Source organism: Macaca fascicularis, chromosome 11 (assembly GCF_037993035.2).
Source record: "Macaca fascicularis isolate 582-1 chromosome 11, T2T-MFA8v1.1".
Taxonomy (NCBI): Eukaryota; Metazoa; Chordata; class Mammalia; order Primates; family Cercopithecidae; genus Macaca; species Macaca fascicularis.
The window spans coordinates 116,621,469-116,644,160 of NC_088385.1; the positions used below are offsets into that span (position 1 = coordinate 116,621,469).

Below are 22,692 nucleotides of genomic sequence, written 5' to 3' on the forward strand. Positions count from 1 at the left end.
GCTCTTGTGTATCTTCTTTGTGTTTTTGCTTTATAGAAACAACTGCTTACTAAATTTTTTCCTTTTTTTTTTTTTTTTGAGACGGAGTCTGGCTGTGTCGCCCAGGCTGGAGTGCAGTGGCCGGATCTCAGCTCACTGCAAGCTCCGCCTCCCAGGTTTACGCCATTCTCCCGCCTCAGCCTCCTGAGTAGCTGGGACTACAAGCGCCCACCTTGCCCGGCTAGTTTTTTGTATTTTTTAGTAGAGACGGGGTTTCACCGGGTTAGCCAGGATGGTCTCGATCTCCTGACCTCGTGATCCGCCCGCCTCGGCCTCCCAAAGTTCTGGGATTACAGGCTTGAGCCACCGCGCCCGGCCTATTTTTTCCTTCTTGATAAAATACTTATCTATGATCTTCATCTCTTCTGTGACTATATCCTTCTGATGAGAAGTGTTTTTGGCCAACCATGAATTTACTTATGCTTTTCCTTGCTTTCATTTTTTAGTCTATTTTTTATTAGGTCCTATGCTGGTTCAATTTAGATTATTTTTATTAGGCCCTATGCTGGTTCGATTTAGATTACGTAGGAGGAAATGAGTTTTTGCCAGTCCATTTTCAGCTTAGGGAAGAGCAAGGCCCTGTCCTGAGCTAACTAAAAATTTCTGTATGTGTGCTCATTTATCCTCTCTTTCCTCAGACCCAGGTTCCTGCAAATATGGTTTGTAACCCCACCTGTTTTTCTCTTCTAAACCAAGTAGGTCTAAGGGAAGAGCCTGTCACCAGCTGACAAACCCCTACTTTCACTGCTTCAAATAAGGGGTTTAGATTTGGTACTCAGGGCATGCCCCTCACTTTTGGAAAGTGTTCACTGCTGACTTTGAAATCTGCAGTGTGGCCCTTTTTTCTGCTTCTTAGCCCTACTTGATCTCTGCTACTATTGGCAGCCTGTTCTTTTTTGTTCAGGGGTTTAGCAGCTACACTGTATTCCACTGCAGGAATAAAAAATGGTAACATTTAACCAGCCCTTCCTTGATGGACATTTAGGTTGTTTCTAGTCTCTCACTATTCTAAACATTCCTGTAATGAACATCTTTGTACATGTGCATCCGTGCAAAAAAAAATTCCGGCTGGACTGTCTCAAAGGGTCTGTGCCTTTTAACCTTTGATTGCTACTGTCCAGCCGTCAAGACTCCCTGCCCTCTGCTACCAGATGGCTAGAGGAGGGGCTGGGCCTGATGACCTGTGCTGGCCCTTTCTTTCTGCTCCGAGGCCGGAACAGGAGAGTGTGGATGATCACCAAGGACATCCTGCCTCCCCCGCCCATTCAGATCCTTTGACATCTCTTCACTTATTGGAAAAGACAGTGACTCTGCCTATAATTGAAGAGCACGAGAAACAGGAAGGCAGGAAGAGAGATAAGCAGCTAATTGAATTGGGTGCCCTGCTGCTGCCAATCAGTGCCTGGATGCTAAGCCAAGTAGGCTCCTGCGCTTTCCTCCTAGGCATGGTTGTTGGGTAATAGGCGCCCAGATCTCTCCTCTTGTCCCTGTTGTCCCTGGACAGAACCAAGACAGGAAGGGCTTTGTGACCAGACCTGGGGTCATGCTGTGTTTTCAACCAAGGGAGAAAGTTCTCGACCAGGCTATGGGTGAAATGATCTTGGATGAGTGGGTTCGGCCTTCTCCCTGTATAAAACAAGGGCTCAGATGAGGTGGACCTAAGAAGCCACCCAGCTCTGGCTGTCTGTGATGATAATGTCAAAAGTTTGGTTGAGGGGGACGAGGTGGTCCAGTCTGAGACCCCTGTCTCCCTTTTCCCGTAAAACAGGGATCAGAGTAGCTTGTGATGAGGTCTGGCTGTATGCTGAGAAATGGCCAGGGAACCAGAAAGAGCCACAGTTCACTTATCTGGGATCCAAGGTCAGATGGGCCAGAGGAGGTGGTTTGCAGTGAGCTGTGGGTCTGGGAGTTTGGGCAGCAGGCTGTCGTGGCCTATCCTAGGTGACTGGAAAAAATGACCTGCAGAAAAACAAAGGAACCTGCCTACCCCTGGGCCAGCAGCCTGTGGATCTCAACTGCTCAGGGCCTTCCCCACTAATTAATAAATATTTGACTTTCCCATTATGGAGTTAATATGCAAACTTTGAGTCACACGCTGCCAAAAATACAGGCTGTGCAGAAGCCCCAGAGGGGCACCATGGGGGCCGGCCGCGAGATGGGGGTACTCAGGGACTGGGCCTCGTCCCTGTCCAAGGGTCCCAAGGAGGGTGGAGCCAAGGCAGCTGTCCCAGGAGGCAGACATGAGCACCCACCCTCCTCAGCTGGACCTTGGGTAAGTGATGTGGCCTCTCTGTGCCCCAGGCTGCTCTTCTGTGGCTGAGGGTAGCGTGCCCATGCTGCCCCATCCCCGTGAACCCCTAGGGCACAAGCTTTGGGACTGTCTAGGGGTCAAATACGGGCTATGCCCTGATGGGGGTGTGTATGTATGGTCTTGGACAAGTTAGTGACTGTGCCTCAGTTTCCTTTGCTGTGATATGGAGACAGGAATGGAAGGAGGGGACCCTGCAGGGCTTAGCAGCTGACCCAGACACCTCACCTGCCCCCATCCCAGGGGCGGGAGCCTCTTTCCCTCAATATCCATGCCCACAAGGGGGCAAGAAACTCCGCCACCCATATTGCTCATGATAGATGAGAAGCTTTGAAGGGCTTGTCATCCAAGAGGATCAGGGAGCAGCTCTTCCCCAATTCCCACCCTCACCCCACCCCCACCCTACAGATCCTCAGGACACTGACAGGCTGGAGCTACTGCCCAAGTGAACCGCCGTCCACCAGCATTCCTGCAGGTGCCACTGCTTCCACTCATGCTAATAAAAGACGGAAGAAACAAAGCAATTTAAAATTCCAATGAAATTAAAAATAAATCTAGGGCCGCACAGCAGATTCAGTTATGTAGCTGTTGCTGAGTGCAGCTTGAGGGATGGAAGGAAGGTCTGGGGCCGCCCCCTGCCGCGGGTACCAAGCGTGCAAGAGGACAGAGGCTCGGAGATGAAGGGCCGGGAGCGGGCCAGATAGATCTCATCCCTGTTTAGGATTTAACAACTAAAGCTAAGCTCCGAGCCAACTAGGAAGGAAGTCAACCTCCTTCATTTACCAGAGTCCAACCACGATCCACTACAAACAAACTCGAGGTTTGATAAAATCAGAGGGAGACAAAGATCCAAATCACTGCTTGTCCACACACTGCACAGAGGCTGTGGCCAGCACAGATAAGCGAGGACACGTAAATTAAAAGGTAGTATAAAGATTAGAAAGGAGTAAAATTATCTGCATAGAAAAACCCAAGAACCCAGTTGCAGTAGTCCCAGCTACTCAGGAGGAGTTCAAGAGATCAGCGTGGCCAACATATTGAGACCCTGTCTCTAAAAAAAGAAAAAAAAAGAAAACCCAAGAGAATAAGACGTTAGCAACATAAGATCAACATACTAACACAACTGTACTCCTTGACAGCAGAGGCTGGCAAACATTTTCTGTGAAGAGCAGATATTTTCAGCTTCGCGGGCCATACAGTTTCTTTTGTAATTTATTAACACTCCAGTTCTTGCAGGAATACAGCCACAGACATACATAAATGAATGGGTGTAACTGTGTTCCAATAAGACTTTATTTACAAAAGCAGGCAGCAGGCCAGATTTGGCCCACAAGGCAGTAGTTTGGGACTCTTTCTTTTTTGAAACAGGGTCTTGCTGTCACCCTGACTGGGCAGTGGCATGGTCATGGCTTGCTACAGCCTCGACCTCCTGGGCTCCAGTGATTCTCCCACCTCAGCCTCCTGAGTAGCTGGGACTACAAGCTCATGCCACCATGCTCAGATAATTTTTTAATGTTTAGTAGGGATGGGGTCTCACTATGTTACCCAGGCTGGTCTTAAACTCCTGCCTCAAGTGACCCTCCTGCCTCAGCCTCCCAAAGCACTGGGATTACAGGCATGAGCCACTGTGCTTAGCCTGTCCATTTTTTGATTCAGCAATTTGTCTTTTTATGAAGTTGTAAAACTTCTTCATGTATTCTAGATACAAGTCCCATATCAGGCGCATGATCTGCGAATATTTTCTCCCAGTCTGGAGTTGTCTTCACTTTCTTTGTGGTATCCTTTGAAGCACAAAAGTTTTGAATTTTGATGATGTCAGGATATCTTTGGTCACTTGTATTTTTGGTAAGAAGGCTTTGCATATCCCAGGGTCATTTTAGCTCTTTCATTTAGGTCTGTGATTCTTTTCTTTTTTTTTTTTTTGAGATGGAGTTTTGCTGTTGTTGCCCAGGCTGGAGTGAATGGCACATCAGCTCACCGCAACCTTCCTGCCTCAGCCTCCCAAGTAGTTGGGATTACAGGCATGCGCCACCATGCCCAGCTAATTTTGTATTTTTAGAGACAGGGTTTCTCCATGTTGGTCAGGCTGGTCTCGAATTCCCCACCTCAGGTGATCTGCCCGCCTCGCCCTCCCAAAGTGCTGGGATTAGAGGTGTGAGCCACTGTGCCTGGCCTGTAATTCATTTTAAGTTTTGTGTACATCATGAGGAAAGTATCCAACTCCATTCTTTTGCATATTGATATCTAGCTGTCCCAACACCATTTGTTGAAGAGATCAGTCTTTCTCCTACTGCATTGTTTTGGCTCCCTTGTGAAAATCAATTGACCATAAATGTAAGGGTTTATTTCTGGATTTTCTTTTCTTTTTTTTTTTTTTTTGAGACGGAGTCTCTCTCTGTCGCCCAGGCTAGAGTTAAGTGGCACCATCTCGGCTCACTGAAAGCTCCACCTCCCGAGTTCATGCATTCTCCTGCCTCAGCCTCCCGAGTAGCTGGGATAACAGGCGCCTGCCGCCACGCCTGACTAATTTTTTGTATTTTTTTTTAGTAGAGATGGAGTTACACCATGTTAGCCAGGATGGTCTTGATCTCCTGACCTCATGATCTGCCCACCTCGGCCTCCCAAAGTGCTGGGATTACAGGCGTGAGCCACCGCGCCTGGCCTATTTCTGGATTTTCTATTCCATTGATCTATATATCCATCTTTATGCCAGTACCACACTGTCTTGATTCCTGCAGCTTTGTATTAAGTTTTGAAATCAGAAAGTGTAAATCCTCCAACTTTGTCCTCCTCCTTCAAGATTGTTTTGGCTATGCTGAGTCCCATGAAGTGTAGTCTCAGCTTGTCAAGTTCTGCAAAGAAGCCAGCTGAGGTTTTGATAGAGATTTGCATTGGATTTATGGGTCAACTTAGAGAATATTGCTGTCTTATTATTGTCTTTCAATCCATGAACATAGGGTGTTTCCATTTATTTCTTTTAACAATGTTTTACAGTTTTCAGATTTTGAGTTTTGCTCTTTCATTAAATTTATTCCTCAGTATTCTTTTTGATGCTGTTGTAATTGGAATTTTTTTAATTTTTGGATTGTTCATTGTGAGTATATAGAAACTGTTGATTTTTGTATATTGATCTTGTATCCTGTAACCTTGCTGAACTTCTTTATTCTAATAGTTTTTTAGTGAATTTCTTCGGCTATCCTGTATACAAGATAATGTCATCTGTGACTAGAGATGGTTTTACTTCTTTCTAATATGAATGCTTTTTTTTTGTCTAATTGCTCTGGCAAAAACTTTTATTACAATGTTGAATAGGAGTGGAAAGATACTTTGTCTTATTCCTGATTGTAGAGAGAAAGAATTCAGTCTTTTACCATGAAGTGTCATGTTAACTATGTAGTTTTCATAGTTTTTTGAATATTTTTATCATGAGGGATATTGATTTGGCAAATGCTTTGTGTCTACTGGGATGAACATGTGGTAGTTGTCCTTCTGTCAATATGGTATTAACATTAATTGATTTTTGGATGTTGAACTAACCTTGCATTCCTGGGATAAATCCCACTTGGTCATGGTATATAATCCTTTTTCTAAGTGGCTGGATTTAGTTTTGCTAGTATTTTGTTGGTTTTTGCATCTGTATTCATAATGGCTATAGGTCTATAGTTTTTTGTGTGTAATATCTTTGTTTGGTTTTAGAATTAGGATAATACTGGTCTTACAGAATTCATTTGGAAGTGTCCTCTCTTTTTTTAATGGAAGAGATTGTGAATAATTAATTCTTATTTAAATGCTTGGTAGAATTCACCCATGAGGCCATCTAGGTCTGGGCTTTTCATTGTGGGTAGTGTTTTGATTGCTAATTCAATCTCTTTACTTGTTATAGGTCTACTCAGATTTTCTATTTCTTAAGTTAGTCTTGGTAGTTGATGCCTTTCTAGGAATTTGTCCATTTCCTCTAAATTATGAAACTCGGACAAAAGAGGCAAATGGCCTTTATGGAGAAGATAAGTTTATTCAGTGGTATTTTTTAAAGACCTAAATAAACTTAGAAATATGTCATGCATATAGACAGAGATTCAAATGGAAGAAGTTCAATCCAATCCCTATATCTTGAGCATTTATGTGTGTGTAACTCAAAAGCTGACTTAATTGATAAAAACAAAGGGACCAAAAATGGCCAAGGCACTTTTGAGAAAGAAGTATCAGGGTTGGGGAAGGGGCTTGTCCTGTTACAGCTTAAAGTTGAGACAGTGGGATCAGCACAAGGACCAGGAGACAAAGCAGGGATTGCAGATCACTGGGGAGACAAATGCCATGCTGGGACAAGTGGTTATCCATAGGGAATAAGTGACAGAGGAGCCCTACCTCACACCATACCCAAAAAGGAATCCCAGGCAGACTAGAAATCTAACTTTTGGAAAGCGAAACCATATCATTCTTTGATGAAAATGATGAAGAATATAATCCCCAGGATAGAAAGGATTTCCAAAATGAGAGAAAAAAAAGACAAGCCACAAATTGCGAGTGGGTGTCTGCAACACTTATAATGAACCAGTGTCCAGAATAGAGAGCCACGGATGTGGCTGCAGAAAGACAGTGATGGGAACAGGCAGAGAGCCAGTGGTGGGGAGGGAACGGGACAGGTAGGTGAGTCAGAACAACACATATATGGTTGGAGACAGACAGGAGTAGGTCTATGTCTGGAGGAAGGTAGAGATGAGGCCAGGCTAAAGGCAAAAGGACAGGCAGCAACATCAGGACAAGACAGGAAACACAGACAAATCTGGAGCCTTGGGTGCAGGCAGAGAGTAAGGTGTGGGCTCCCAAAGACAGAGCCCTGCTAGGGAGTGGGCAAGGGAAACTGAGGAACATGGGAGTATCAAGAAAGTCAGGCTAGAGAGGGATTAAAGTGTCCCCAGCCCCACCTGCAGGGCTACCTCGGCTGCTTCAGGGCTGTGGGGTATAGAAGTTGTGTGTAGATAAACGTGTGCCTAGAGCACCTGACTGTCTTTGTATGTTGAGGGTGTCCCTGAATGTCTGGGCACACATGTGAGCACCTCAGCACATGTATGTAGCTTGCATGTGTGCACATGTTAGAGAACGAGAGGCAGGGTCCTTTGTACAGGGCTCATTGTTCCCTGCTACCCTCCATTGCCATTTCTGGCCCAGAAAGAGCTAGAAGGAAGATGGTTAGCCTTTTCTGAGCACCTGTACCAGGCTGACTGACATGCATTCTGTCATTTCATCTCCATTCCCCTGCCCTCAGGGGAAACAGACATCAGGAGAGCTGTAGTCACTTTCCTGAGGTTCCCTGGCTGGTCACGGGGGCACGTGGATTCACACCTGTGGCTGACCTCAGGAGCCCTCAGGCTACCGCCCCAGTCATTGGGCTGGGGCAGGGTCCCTGGGACAGCCAGGAAGGTATGGAGCAGCCACTCCTGCCCCTCCCATAGAGGCTGGAGAACAGCTGTGTCTGCCCTAGCCCAGCCGCCATCCCTGCCCCCCCTCCTGGGCGACCTCATTAGGGATTCTGCCTCTGCCACCAGCTAATTAGTGTCACGTTAATTGAGCATTCAGGAGGCTGCCACCTCCAAGGGCAGAGTGTGGCAGCGAAGGGGAATGCAGATGTGGAGCTGCTCCCCCCGACGAGCTGGGGCCAGGCCCTGTGCCAGGGACCCCTTCCATCCTAGAGAAGCCCTGGATGCCCCTTGCTCCCCCATTTCAACACAGATAATACCCTGCGCCCTCACAAAGGAGGCAGTAGACAAAGCATGCAACAGCTTGAGAAAGAAACGACAGTGGGTGAACACCTACTGTGTGCTTGCACACCTTTCACTCTCCCCTCTCCTATGGGAAGGCGAGAATTTGCTCCATTCTACAGTCCACAAAGCTGAGGTCCACCAAGGGAACCCCTTCTCCAGGGGCATGCCCAGTGAAGCAGTAGGAACCTAGGACCGCAGGGGGATCCAGGAGGTAGCTCCAGTGCCAGAACTCAGCTCCAAGCCTCCTGTCCGCCGCTCCCATCTCCTTGGACAGGTGACTTGCCCTCTCTGAGCCTCAGCTGCTCATCTGTCAAATGGGGGCAGCCCCAGAATGCACCCCACAGGGTGATGAGGGCTGAAGAACAGACACGCCTCTCCCTGGACCCAGCCTGGCCCTGCCTGGCTCACTCTGCGGTAGGTGCCTGGGGTCCCGTATCACAGGCCCTGTGGTGCAGTGTTGCAGTGCAAGCTCCTCACTGCTCCACGGTCCCTCTGCACACCCCCAGCCCACTCCGCCTGCCCTGCCCCCTCCTCAGCTTCTGGAGGCCTGCTCTCGTGTCTCCCTGTAGCAACATTAAATCCCACTCAAAGGGCTGGTTTTAATTGGCTTAATATACTCGTTAATAACCGCATCTATTTAACACACCTGTAAAAGGCCCATACCATTAACTTAATGGCAGCGGCAGCTCATCCAGCACTTCCAGCCCAGCCAGCCTTTTACATTTCCCGACAAGTCTTTAATGGGGGCCACAGCAGGCAGAGGCAGAGCAGGGGAAGGAGTGGCCCAGTACACAGTGGGGAGCACCCTGGTTTCTGCACATTCGAGCCCAGATGCTGCCTGGCGGCTGCCCCTGCAACCTCTCAAAGGCCTGGGAACGGGATTCTTTGGCCTTGGAGCCGCCATCTATGGGACGCTTCCCAAGCACCCTCGGTGGTGGCAGCCACAGTTATTTAGATGTCAGGGTGGTGAGAAAAAACAGGATCTGCTCTAGAAGGTCTCCAAATCTAGACTGGGATAAAAGTCGACCGTCAGCTACAGCATGGGGGTCCTACAAGGGCACATCAGGGGCTGCCTGGCTGGGGGACACCTTGGCTGAGATCTGAGGGTCAGGAGAGCCAGTGGGCCAGGGGTGTGTAGGCAACTTCTCTTACTGCATTTACCCAGCACACAACGCAAGCTCCTACTGTGTAGCACGCACCAGTGGGCACCAGTGCATGGTGGAATGCTGGGTCCCTGCCTCATAGACAACACCCCCGCAACAGTCCCACATTCACCACTTTGGATCAGGTGCTGTGCCCCACAGATGAGGCCCTTCGCATAGGGGCGTCAGGCAGGGGAAACAGATGCAGACCGGGAGAGCAGTCTGTCCAGGTAGTCAGCACGGGGAGGCAGCGCTTCAGTTAGACCCTAAAGGACCAGTGAGCCTTCGGTTATGGAGGGAAGAGGGCACATCAGTGTGAGAGAACGGGCCCAAGCCACGGTACTGACGCTGCCCAGTGACTGAGAGCAGAGGCCAGGGGGATGGAGGACCTGGGCTTAAATCCTGGCTCACACATCCTCTCACGGCCACCAGAGGTCTCAAACTGGCGGCCTGTGGGCCACATCCCGCCCACCTGGTGTGTGGTTGGCCCTGCTGGGTATTTGAACGCTGCTTAAATGTGAATTTTCTCTGGACAGGACACACCCTCCCCGCCCACCTCAGTCCCTGCCATCTGTCCTCTATACGCATTTGTTTGTGCCCCCCGCTTGACACTCTACTCCTTGAACGTCTGACCTTCTCTTCTGAAGCACGGGGCTGCCATGAGGACTGCGCAAGGGCAAGGCCGTGAGGGTTTGGCACAATGCCTGGCCTGGAGGGAATAGTCAACAGAGGGTGGCATATGAGAGGAAGCTGGGGACGCTGTGTGTGGCTCCAGGGGCCTGTGGGAAGGAGGCCTGGGCCAGGTGGCCAGGGCCTTGAATACTACCCTGAGCAGCTCAGACTCACACAAGAAGGAGCTCAGTGGAGGGCGTTACAGAAAGAGGCAGCTGGGAGCTTGGAGGCAGTGGAGGGGGCTGTGACGAAGTCATCACCAACCCTACAACCATGTGCCCACTGAGGGTAGGCACTGAGCTAGGCCAGCTCTTAACAGCTCTCACAGAACCTCCCAGGTCAGCAGCAGTATTCACCCATTTCACATGAGGGAAAATGAAAGCTCAGAGAGGGACAGTGGTGTGCCTAAGGCCACGCAGCCAGTGTGTGGCAGAGCTGGGATTTGAACCAGAGCCATGGCTCAGAGTCCACATTCCACCTGCAGCCCCACCCCCAGGCGCTGTAAGGCTGCCCCCCAGGCCTCTGTCTTCCCAGGAGTAGAAACTGCCTCACCAAGGCGGGTGGGGAGCCAGAAGGGGCCACAGGAGTAAGAGGAGCTTTGATGCAGCTGCCAAGGGCACTACCCCAGGCTCCAGGCAGGACCCGAGGAAGGCAGGGAGCTGTGCACCCCTCCCCACATCCTAAATCAATACTCAGTCACTGGCTACTGGCAATTATAGAAAAGCACAGAGAAATAAAATCCCCTGCCATCCCATAACCCGCGCCCTCTTCCCCAGGTGGGCTGCGGTCAGCATTTGGGGCTTGTTTCTTCACGCCTTGGTTCCACCTCCTTCCAGAGAGGAGAGCGCCTGTGAGGGTGTAGTTAGCTACAGGCACGTGGGAGCAGCCTCTTTCCATGTGCCTGCCCCGTCCATATCCCCCACATCTCCAGGGCCTCTCGAACCTCATGTTTAGGGCCCAGCAAGTCCCATTGCTTCTGAGGGCCCCTGGGTGTGGGTACTCTGCCTGGAGCCGGCAGTTGGGCAGCTCCTAGGGCTTCCTTTGGCCCCTCTCCAGCCAGCAGCCTGAGGGGTCTTAGGAAGACCCCAGTCAGATCTCTGTCTTCTTGGCTCAGAACCTTCCAACGTGGAAGAAGCCCCCACCCTTTGCTGATTGCATGCTCTTGGGAAACTCTGAACTTCCACTTCCTGCTCTGTACAGCGGGACCTGCATGAGTCACCTACTGCTGTGTGACAAGCAAAACTCAGTGACTTAAGGCAGCAACAGTCACTTAATATCTCTCATGGTTTTGGTGGCTTAGGAAGTTGGGAGCAGCTTGCCTGAGTGGTTCTGCTCAGGGTCTCTCATGAGGTTGCAGTCAGGATATTGGCCAGGGCTGCACTCTCATCTGAAGGCCTGACTGGGGCTGGAGGATCTACTTCCAAGAAGTCTCACATGGTCTTTTTGGCTGCAGTTCATGGCCACATGGGCCTCTTTCTCCATGGGCTGCTCCAGTGTCCTGACACAGCAGTGGCTTCCCCCAGAACAAGTGGTCTGAGAGAGTGAGTGAGGAGGAAGCCATAACTACTTTTATGACTGAGCCCTGGAAGTCATATTCTTTCACCTCCAGAGTATCATACTAGTTATACAGGTCAGTCCTGTTTAGTGTGGGTCTCAGGGACTGGACAGGGCATGAATACCAGGAGGTATAAAAATCATTGGTGTGAGTGGCAGATCATGGAGGCCAGCTGCCAAATGTCATAACTTGTCTGTTTCCTCATCAGTAAAACGGGGACTATCTCCCACCTCTAGGTTGTTGGGGCCTCCAAACGAGAGTCGTGAAGAAAAGCCATGGAGGCTGGACGCCGTGGCATCTCAAAGTGCTGACCTGTAATCCCAGCACTTTGAGACACCAAGGTGGGAGGGTCACTTGAGCCCAGGAGTTTGAGACCAGCCTGGGCAACATGGTGAGACCCCATCTCTACAAAAAATATAAAAATCAGCCAGGTGTAGTGGCACACCCTTGTAGTCCCAGCTACTTGGGAGACTGAGGCAGCAGGATCACTTGATCCTGGGAGGTCGAGGCTGCAGTAAGCTATGACTGTGCCACTGCATTCTACCCTGAGTGAGACCCTGTCTTAAAGAAAAAAAAAGAAGAAGAAGAAGTAAAGCCATGGCCATGGAGCCTAGCACATACTAGACACTCACCAAAATGAGCTTCTGTATTATGGCACTTTCTGTGGAATGGCAGAGGGACCAGGTCACCCTCACTGAGCCCTGTTGACCACATGGGGGCAAAATGCCCCTTCTTTCAGTGAATGGGGACTAGGAACAGGCATTTTTCTTCTTCTTCTTCTTAAGGTTTTAAACACCTAATTTATTCCATCCATTAGATAGATTTTGTAGATTTAATCATTTTCACAGTTGGTGGCTCATTGGATACTCAAGATAAACTCCAAATGAAAGTATAATGGTGAGGACAAATGAGTTTTCACACCACAGTGGCAGAAACTTGCTTGGGAAGAGAGTTTAAGAGGAACAAAAATACATACAGATACAATTTTTTTTTCCCCGGCAGCTGCTTTTGCTGACTCCAGTAGGTTACCACAGTTAATTTCACCAGTTTTGTTCATCTGTAAAATTGCATAAAAGTGACATTTTTGTGCTCATTATAGCAACTGCTGATTTATGGCTGGTAAATGAAGAGCTGGTCCCTTTTTTGCGGGACTCTCCGAGTGGCGCTAAGTGCCCATGAAATTGCTTGTATAATGTAGTTTAAATCCAATCTCGGAGAAAGATTCCCCCGTTGGCCAAAGTGACATTTCCATTCTCCACACCGAGTTTATTTTAGGCCACTTAGGAGGAGGCTGCCCCGGGCAGCGTCAGGATGGGGGCCATGGCCGGTCTACTTGCCCAGCTCCAGCGAGGCCGGATGGACGGAGAGCCACCTATTTCTTCACTCCCTGCTGCCCTGGCCAGGTCAGACCACACCGTTGACCCCAGGGCAGAGGCAAATAAGCCGACGGAAGCTCATTTGCCTAGGCTCATAGGCCTGCCCATGCCTTACCCTGCTTAAAACCTCCCATGGCTGCCCAGTGTTCCCAGGTCGGGGCTTCTCCCCCTTGGTACCGCTGACAGTTGGAACTGGACCCTTCTCTGTGGCAGAGCTGTCCTGTGCATTGTAGGATGTTTAGCGGCATCCCAGGCCATGACCCACCCAATGCCAGTAGCACCTCTACCCCTAGCTGTGACAGCCAAACATGTCTCTACACACAGCCAGAGTGCCCCGTGCAGCGAGAGCCGCTGTCCTGCAGCGAAGAGGCTCTCCCTGCTCTGGCTCGAGGCCCTCCCGGCCAGCTGCCTCTCTTGGGCTTCTCTCTGCAAGCCTGCCCCAGGGTTCCTCTCTCCTCCTGAGTCATTTACAGTTTCCACCAGACTACTTACCTCCCAGGGCCGTTGCCTGGGCTGTTTACTCTGCCTAAAATCTGTTTCTCTTCTCCCTTTTCACCCCTTCTACCAGTGGCCCAGGACTTAACCAGGATATCGTTCCTTTTGGGAAGCTGTCTCTGGACCCCCATGTCCCGCCACTGCCTGTTCCTCACCATCCCGTTTCACTTGGACGAGCCCCGAGGGTGTCAGGGACAATGCTTTAGAAGGATGGGACGTGGCCTGTGGCCTTCTGATCAGTGGGGAGGTAGCACGGTCCACACTTTATCCCCGCTGCAATGCCAGTCCCACCTGTGCCCGTTGGAAGGGTGGTGTGAGCCCCCTGCCCCTTCCTTATCTGGGAGGGCCCTTTCTCTGGGCAGACGGGGAGGGTATTAATACTAACGCTCACAGAACGCCAGCTTTTGTTAATGCCATCTACCGTGCGTGACCTGTCAAACCCTCCCAGCCACCTTGGGAAGTAGTATTAGCAACAGCATCACTCCATTTCACAGATGAGGAAGCAGAGGCTGAGTGGTGAAGCTCCTCTCCCAAGCCCCCCGAGAGTCATGAGCTCTAAGCACCTGTGATGTACCTCACCCCTTACTGAGCCCCCTGGTGCCTCTATTCCTTGAGGCTACCTTGCAGACCTGGCATGATCATGACCCCCTTTCTACAGGTGGGAAAACAGGCTCAGCTGGGCAAACTACATGCCCAGCGCCATTCCATCTGCCTCATGAACTCTACCACCACCACTCTCCACACCCCCTCGGCCCCAGGAAAGCCGTGGGCTACCCTTGGGAATGTCTCAGGACCAGGGAGGGGCTTTGGATCGGGGCAGGAGTCTGCCCGCCATGGCCCTCCTTCCCCACGGCAGGGCCAGTTGTGTCCACTTACAGTGGCACTACTGGGTACAGCCTGCAGCACAGAGCATACCCTTCAGCCCCACGTGGATGGCTCACTAAAAAGGCAGCAGCAGCCACGCTGGCCTTGCAGGTGACCAGTAGACTCAGGGAGGGGCCGGGAAGCAAGAGACAGCAGCTCGCTCTGGCGCTAAGCCCCATCTGCCCTGTTCACATAGGAGCATGCTTCACCAGCCCATGAGGTGGGCAGGGGGTCACCATCCCGTTTCACAGGTGAGGAAGGGAGGCACAGGGAGGATAAAAGGGTTAGAAGGAAGGAATGTCCCCAGAGTGGTGACAGAATAAAAGATGACACCAAGCACTGGCAGGTTGTGGGGTCACTGGAACTCCTGTGCTCTGCGGGTGGGAGTGTAGCCAGGCATGGTCTCACAGGTAAATGGTCAGGCATTTTCTCCCAAAGCCGGGCAGCGGCATCTGCCCCATGACCCAGAAATTCCATTCCTGGGTATATTTCCAACAGAACTCTGCATGCGCTAGGGGCCATGGCACTGTATTTATTTACTTTTATTTTTTTGAGACAAGGTCTTGCTCTGTCGGCCAGGCTGGAATGCAATGGCACAGTCACAGCTCACTGCAGCCTCCAAGTCCTGGGCTCAGGTGATCCTCCCACCTCAGCCTCCAAAGTAGCTAGGACTACAGGCATGCACCATGATGCTTGGCTTTTCTCTCTCTCTCTCTCTCTCTCTCTCTCTCTCTCTCTCTCCCTCTCTCCCTCTTCTTTTCCATAGAGATGAGGTCTTGCTGTGTTGCCCAGGCTGATCTTGAGCTCCTGGGCTCAAGCAATCCTTCCACAGTTTCCCAAAGTGCTGGGATTACAGGTGTGAGCCACCTCACCCAGCCTGTGGCACTATTTCTATCAGCTAGAAACAACCCAAATACCATCAAGAATAGAAAGGATGGGCCAGGCACAGTGGCTCATGCCTGTAATCCCAGCACTTTGGGAGGCCAACGCAGGAGGATCACTTGAGCTCAGGAGTTTGAGACTGGCCTGGCCAACATGGCGCAACCCCGTCTCTGTAAAAAATACAAAAATTAGCCAGGTATAGGGGCGCATACCTAGGATCACTTGAGCCTAGGAGGTCAAGGCTGTAGTGAGCCATGATTGCACCACTGCACTCCAGCCTGGGTGACAGAGCAAGACCCTGTCTCTAAAAGAACAGAAAGGATGAACAGATTGAGGCATAGTCACACAATAAATACCATATAGCAATGAGACAGGCCAAACTACTCCCCACGCAGCCACCTGGATGACTCTCGCATAGTATGAAGTGACAGAAGCCAGGTGCAAATGAGTACATACTGTAGAATTCCATCTTACCACTTACACAAACCAGGCACAACCAGTCCGTGTTAGAAGTCAGGATAGTGGTTAGCGTGGTGTGCTTAGAGACTGGGAGGGGCCCGGGGATTAGCAATGTCCTGTCTCTTGGCCTGGGTGCCATAAAACAGTTGTGTTCCTTTTGTGAAAGTTCATCAGGCTTATGATGCAGGCAGTTCCCTGCACTTTACACTCAAATTCAAAGTTTAAAAATGTAGAAGGAATAAGGAATGAAATGAATGGGAAATGAGTGGAGGGGGAGGGACTCGTGAGCCCTGTGGGGAAAGGTAGGCGTGGCCTCCTGATGGACCCTCACACGCGCTTTCCTCCCGCAGGCGAGGCGGTGGCCAGCGCCATGCATTCCTCCCGCTACCCAAGCCCGGCAGAACTGGACGCCTATGCCGAGAAGGTGGCCAACAGCCCGCTGTCCATCAAGATCTTCCCCACCAACATCCGTGTGCCCCAGCACAAGCACCTCAGCCGCACAGTCAATGGCTATGACACCAGTGGCCAGCGCTACAGCCCCTACCCACAGCACACCACTGGCTACCAGGGCCTTCTGGCCATTGTCAAGGCCGCGGTTTCCTCCTCCAGCACGGCCGCACCAGCTGGGCCCGCCAAAAGTGTGCTCAAGAGCGCCGAGGGCAAGCGGACCAAGCTGTCACCGGCCGCCGTGCAGGTGGGCATTGCGCCCTACCCAGCGCCCAGCACTCTGGGGCCCTTGGCCTACCCCAAGCCACCTGAGGCGCCTGCTCCACCACCCGGCCTGCCTGCAGCCGCCACTGCCGCCTCCGTCATCCCCCTGCCAGGCCGGGGCCTGCCCCTGCCACCTTCCAACCTGCCCTCCATCCACAGCCTCCTCTACCAGCTCAACCAGCAGTGCCAGGCCCCGGGCGCCGCACCCCCTGCCTGCCAGGGCGTGGCTGTTCCCCATCCCAGCCCTGCCAAGCACGGCCCAGTGCCCAGCTTCCCGAGCATGGCCTACTCGGCCGCAGCCGGTCTGCCCGACTGCCGGAAAGGCACTGAGCTGGGCCAGGGAGCCACCCAAGCCTTGACGTTGGCTGGGGCCACCAAGCCTGCAGGGTACGCAGACAGCGGCCTGGATTACCTGCTGTGGCCGCAGAAACCACCCCCACCACCGCCCCAGCCACTGCGTGCCTACAGTGGGAGCACGGTGGCCAGCAAGTCCCCCGAGGCTTGTGGGGGCCGGGCATATGAGCGGGCCAGCGGGTCACCCCTCAACTGTGGCGTGGGGCTGCCCACCAGCTTCACCGTGGGCCAGTACTTTGCAGCCCCCTGGAACAGTGTGCTGGTGACCCCCACCAGCGACTGCTACAACCCGGCGGCGGCAGTGGCAGTCACGGAGCTGGGGCCGGGGGCAGCCCGGGAGCTGGCTGGGCCTCCCGCAGATGCCCTCTCGGGCCTGCCCAGCAAGAGTGTGTGCAACACATCGGTGCTGAGCAGCAGCCTGCAGTCGCTGGAGTATCTCATCAATGACATCCGGCCACCCTGCATCAAGGAGCAGATGCTGGGCAAGGGCTATGAGACGGTGGCCGTGCCCCGGCTACTCGACCACCAGCATGCCCACATCCGCCTACCCGTCTACAGATAAGGCCTGCCCTGCGGATGCACGGACACGCAGACGGGGCGTGGAGCAGGGAGGCAGGTGGAAGAACAGGGTGGGCGGCTCACAGGGGCGCTCAGCCCCACCCTGTGCCTGCTGATGCCCACAGGGAAGCCAGGCTGGTTGCCGCCTTGCTGTGGCCGGATGGAGGGTGGCAGGGCAACCTCACATACCAAGGCCCCTCCCCACCATCGGTTGCCCCAGGACACAGGGAGGGCCTGGGGGCAGCCACTGATGCCCACGCCTTCCTTTAAGCTGGCAGAGGCAGGGAGAGAAAAACCACTCGAAAACAAGAATGGTTCTTTCTGGGCCTTCTGGGACAGAGGCCCAGGCTAAGGTGGGGTGCAGGAAGAAACGGGCGCACCAGAGTCAGGGTGGGGGCAGAGCAGCCCCCAGGGGTCAGGCAGCTATGTCTCCCCACGCTGACTCCCCAGTATTCTGGAAAAGGGGCACAGGAGGCCGATAGGAAGTCACTGGGCCCAGAATGTCTCCCCACCAGCCAGGTGAAGACCACTCTGACAGAGGCCCCAGCGACTATACCAGTCCCCCTGTTCCTCCTCCCCTTGCCCCCACCATTCCTTGCTAACACAGAGTTGCACCCCATCCCCATTCTCCAAACCCTGGACTACCATCTTCCCCCTTCTCTCCAATACATCTTATAGGGCTGCTGAGTACAGTTGTGCAAGCTGTGCACTGCACAAGGGCATCTTGTCCAAGGAGACACCACTTTCACCCAAACTTGTATATTTATTACAATTTTCTGCATCTTGAGGAAGGGGCGTCATTTTCCTGTTCGCACAAAGGCACCACAGGGGCTAACAATGGGCCTGCAATCTTAGATCCCATTCAGAGAGAACCTCCCTTGCCTTTGAGGGGTCTCTTGGGACCGTCCTGGTTTTAACTGGGAGGCCTAATCCAACTCCTTTCCTGCAAACCACCCTCCAAGGCCTGTCCCACACGATCAAGTGGGGGAAAGACAGGCAGGAGTCCCCTCATGAAGTCCCCAAGTCCTGGCCCCTCTGGCGCTCTGGAAGCGGTACTGTATCTCTCTCCAAGGCCTGTTCAAGCACTAAGTGCATTTACAAATCTCTGAGAATGTTTTTTTTTTATACTAAAATTGACCATTATATTCTACTGTGAGAAGTGCAGTCTGCACTATATTGTTTTAAAAACGAAGAGAAAGAAAAAAAAAGGAAAACACAGATGGTGCCTCAGCTGTCGGGTTGCTTTCGTAGCTCTTGTTTTCGTTTTCTTTCTTCCTCCCCTTAGGAGTGAAAGGGGCTGTCTCCTCCCAGCTGACCAGGCTTGCAGCCCAGGAGGGAAGCGGGCCAGGAACCTCCGGGTACCTCCTGTGCGTGGGGCATTCCGCACTCAGTGCTTCCCCTCTTCCAGCTCTTTCAAGATGGACATTGTCATTTAGCACACAGGCTGATGGCCGCTAGGTCACGGCCAGCGATCCATCCCCACAGCAGCAGAGACAGAAGCAAACGGGGCCCTCTTCCTCATTCCCTCGATGGTGGTCTCGAGGGGGCATCTCCCCTCCACAATTTATTCCCAGCTCTTCCTCTGTACCTGGCATGCTTCAAGGGGCCATGGTGGCAGTGGGGCTGGGGACAGGCCACAGTGGCTAGGCAGCAGCCATCTCCATGGCCAACTACATCTCAGCCAGGCCAGACGCCCCAGTGCCCACCCACCCCCTGCTGTGGTGCCCAGGGATTTGCAGGAGACCACCCCCGCCCCAGGGAGCTCAGCATTTATTAGGCCCTGGCTGTGGACCAGGCATCTTCCTACATACTGTATCTTGCCAGAGCCCCACAACACCCTTGCGGGGGGGAGGCGTTCTAGAGGAGAAAACTAAGACTTGAAGCAATCTGTGCGAGGTCACACAGCAAATCTGTGGGAAGCTGGGGTTCAAACCTCACAACATGGACTCTTCCCTGTGTCCCATTCCTGCCTTCGCCTCCTCCCCTCTCTTCTCCCCCAGCCTCCTAACCCAATATTAGGGCCGGAGAACTGGAGAGCTCCCAGCTAAGGCAGGCCTCCCCTCCCATTCACAGAGCCCTGCTAGGGTGGCTGGCAATGGTGAAGTCCAGGGCAGAGATGGGGCAGAGGGGACGCCTTGGATTTGACTCTGCGGTGGGTGGTCCACCTCCCTGAGACCAGGCATCGAAGTCAGGCAGCACATACTACCCAGTCCACAGAAGAGGAAACAGAGGCTCCGAGAGGAAGGGACCGTGTCCGGCAGGGGGGACCCGGGCCTTTCTGCACTGGGTCAATGAGCCAAGCACATCACCCCAGCCCCTGGGGAGCCGGGCCCAGCTGGGTGAGGAGCTGGGAAAGGCAGAGCTGCGTGAAAGGCTGCCGGGAATCATCACAAATAGGACACAACTAGTATAAATGGCAATCGACAGAGTGCTTTTCTGATCTCACTAGAGTCTATCAGGTAGGTGATAAAATCATGCCCATTTTACATATGAGGACACAACCTGACCAACGGCCACAAGGATGTTGAGAGGGAGCGAGGCGTTCTGGCTGCAAGCCCCACCCCCACCCCCATTCATAATCAAAGCCCGCCTGGGGGCATCCGGAACCCAGAGGAGCCCGGACAGGGCAAGCCCAGCAGGCCTGGCCTCTGCAGTGGGCTAGACTTGGGTTCCAGTCCTGACAATGCCACCGTGAGTGACCCTAACCAATCCATTTCCCAAGGGGGCGGCACCAGAACCAGAGATGGAATTCAAGCAGACAAAAGCAGTGTCAGCACTCGGGAGGGAGCAGGGCAGGAAACCAAGGTCTAGGGCCAGGTGTTGCATTGGGAGATGGCCTATGGCTTAGCTGTTCCCAGTCGTCACCACTGGGGCCACCCAAGGACCAACTTGGTCACCCAGGTCCCCATGTCCTTGGTCAACCGCCAGGCGTACCCACACTGGGGCATCAGGAGAGGGGAACCGGGAGAGGCTGGAGCCACTCTCCATGCCGGGTCTCTCACATTTGGATATCAGGGCAAAGGACGCACCCGCTATCCTGGAAAAATCTCATCCTCCGCAGGGTGGGGTCTGTGCGCGGGGCATGTGGGGGCACACGGCACAGTCCAGGTCTGGGCCCAGGAATGCAGCTGGGGCTCTAGCCCTGACTCCCTGTGCCTCCTTGGGCCTCAGTTTCCCCATCTAGGAACTGGGCTGGCTGGTCTCAAAGTGCCCTCTGGTGGCCATTCTAGCATGGTTTCTTTATACAATCAATCAGCTTTGATTACCACATTGACGGGGGAGGACAGGTGACCAAAGCATTGCTATCACTGCTACAATTACCGAGATCCCACACTTACTACAGGCAGACCAGATACCAGGCTCAGGGCTAAACATTACTTGGTTCTCACAACCACTTGGCGCAACAGGTGCATGCACTCACATTACAGACAAGGTTAGTGAGACCCAAAGGGCAATCACTTTGCCCAAAGTCACACAGCTGAGGATAAAGAATGACGAAGTGGCTGGGATAGAACACAGGCCTGTCTGATTTTGAGTCTGAGTTCCCAGCCGCAACCCTTTGCAGAGAATAGAAAACAACTTGTCAACCGCCAAATGTGGCCAATTTGGCTCCAGAACCCAGGCCCAGCCTTGGGTCCCAGAGCCCCAACTGCCCAGACGTCCCGGTGGCTGAGGGAGACAGAGAGGAGAAGCCACCATTTCATCCAGGCCCCAGGTGGGAGCTGCACGCCTTCTCTAGGTCTCTGTTCTGACACTAGAATCCTTCTCTCTCTCTTTAGCTGTCCTGGGCTCACACCCTTTACCACAGAGCTGTCTAATATGGTAGCCAGGTGTGCAGAAAACCTCGGCTATCACTTCCTGTCATAGCGACCATTAGAAGACCACCCCAGGTCAGAGACAGGTGACCTTACAGAGAGATCAGAGCTGCCCCAGGAGGCCACGGGGGCTCAGGCGCAGACTTGGATAGAGGAAGCTATGTTAGTGGACACTCACCTTTCCAGGGTGGCTCTGTGTTTTCTTCACTCATACCCCTGTCTTTAGATCCCAGCCCCATTTCTGGAGCGGGGAAACTGAGACAAGTTCCAACTTCTGAACTTGCCATCCAAACAGCGACTCCTAACTTTGCCCTACTCGGCTCCCTCGGCTGCAGCCTGGACTCCACGCCCAGCTCCACGTACGCCCAGCACCACTGCGCCTGCCCAGTGCTCTTAAAGGGCCCACACCCCGTCCCGCCCCCAACGTTGCCGGAGAAGGTGGGGTCCGGCCAGTGCGGTAGGTGAGAGCAAGGGACTAAAGGTTTTCTGTTTAAATTGCCACCATCACCAGCTCTCCAGCAAGTAGCAGGGGAAGGGGAGGAGGCAGGAAAACTGAACTTAGTATCCCAGTGACTCCACGTGTGACCCTGGGTGACTTGTATGCCTCTCTGAGCCTCAATTTCCAGATCTGTTGAAGGAAGTGGCGAAACCTGGAGGAGTGAGGTGGCACCAGGTGATGTGTGGTCAGCAGGATAGGGCAGATTTGTCCTGTAAGAGGACCCCTCTGAGTGCTGTGGGATGTAGTTGTCTGAGGGTCAGACAGAACTGGTTCCATCCTGAGGCTGTGTGCAGGTGTGTGTGGCCTCAGGCAAGTGATCACTCCTGACTCACCTACTTCCCAGCTGTAAACTGAGGCTCTGATGGGGAGCTGTGGCTCACGTCTGTAATCCCAGCACTTTGGGAAGCAAAGGCTGGAGGAACACTTGAGCCCAGGAGTTCAAGACCAGCTTGGGCAATATCATGAGACCCCATCTGTACAAACAATTTGAAGATTAGCTGGGTGTAGTGGTGTGTGCCTGTAGTCCCAGCTACTCAGGAGGCTGAGGTGGGAGGATCACTTGAGCCCAGGAGGTCGAGGCTGCAGTGAGCCATGATCGCTCCACTGCACTACAGCCTGGGCAACAGAACAAGACCTTGTCTTATAAAATTAAAAAAAATGAGGCTACTATTTTAATGTATGTACCATGTGAGGTTTAATTTAGGAGATGGGTGGTCAAATCCCCTGGGTAGCACAGAGCTGCTAGGTAAAAGACGTACAACAAAGTTAGATGGAGTATTCCCATCCTCGCCTAGTGCAGCTGACTTCCAAGTCACCTTGGAAAGTGGGTTTTCTAGTCAAAAGAGTTTGAGAAACAGATGCCTATCCCGGCTCTTGGAGATACACAAATCGTATTAACATATTAAAGACACTAACAAATCCTGCAGGCAAGATTCCCTTTTAACTTTTTTGCAGTGGCACAATCTCGGCTCACTGTAACCGCCGCCTGCCAGGTTCAAGCAGTTCTCCTGCCTCAGCCTCTCGAGTAGCTGGGATTACAGGCATGTGCCACTATGCCTGGCTAATTTTTGTATTTTTAGTAGAGATGAGTTTTGCCATGTTGACCAGGCTGGTCTCAAACACCTGACCTCAAGTGATCTGCCTGCCTTGGCCTCCCAAAGTGGTGGAATTACAGGCATGAGCCACCACACCCGGCCCCCTT

The 22,692-nt window shown here is 52.5% G+C and overlaps 1 protein-coding gene and 1 long non-coding RNA gene across 4 annotated transcripts in view; one reads left to right on the plus strand and one right to left on the minus strand.

The window, feature by feature from the left end:
• Positions 1–18,395, plus strand: part of FAM222A (family with sequence similarity 222 member A) — a 55,874-nt gene extending 37,479 nt beyond the window's left edge. For both annotated transcript variants that reach the window (XM_005572201.4, XM_065524784.2), the window contains one exon: positions 15,905–18,395. In XM_005572201.4, the coding sequence (XP_005572258.1) occupies positions 15,905–17,181 (1,277 nt within the window). In that variant the 3' untranslated portion in view covers positions 17,182–18,395. The remainder of the gene's footprint in view (positions 1–15,904) is intronic.
• Positions 1–21,359, minus strand: part of LOC135966329 (uncharacterized) — a 39,526-nt gene extending 18,167 nt beyond the window's left edge. For both annotated transcript variants that reach the window (XR_010579587.2, XR_010579586.2), the window contains exon 1: positions 21,171–21,359. This is a non-coding gene — a long non-coding RNA (uncharacterized lncRNA). The remainder of the gene's footprint in view (positions 1–21,170) is intronic.
• Between the last annotated feature and the right edge of the window lie 1,333 nt (positions 21,360–22,692).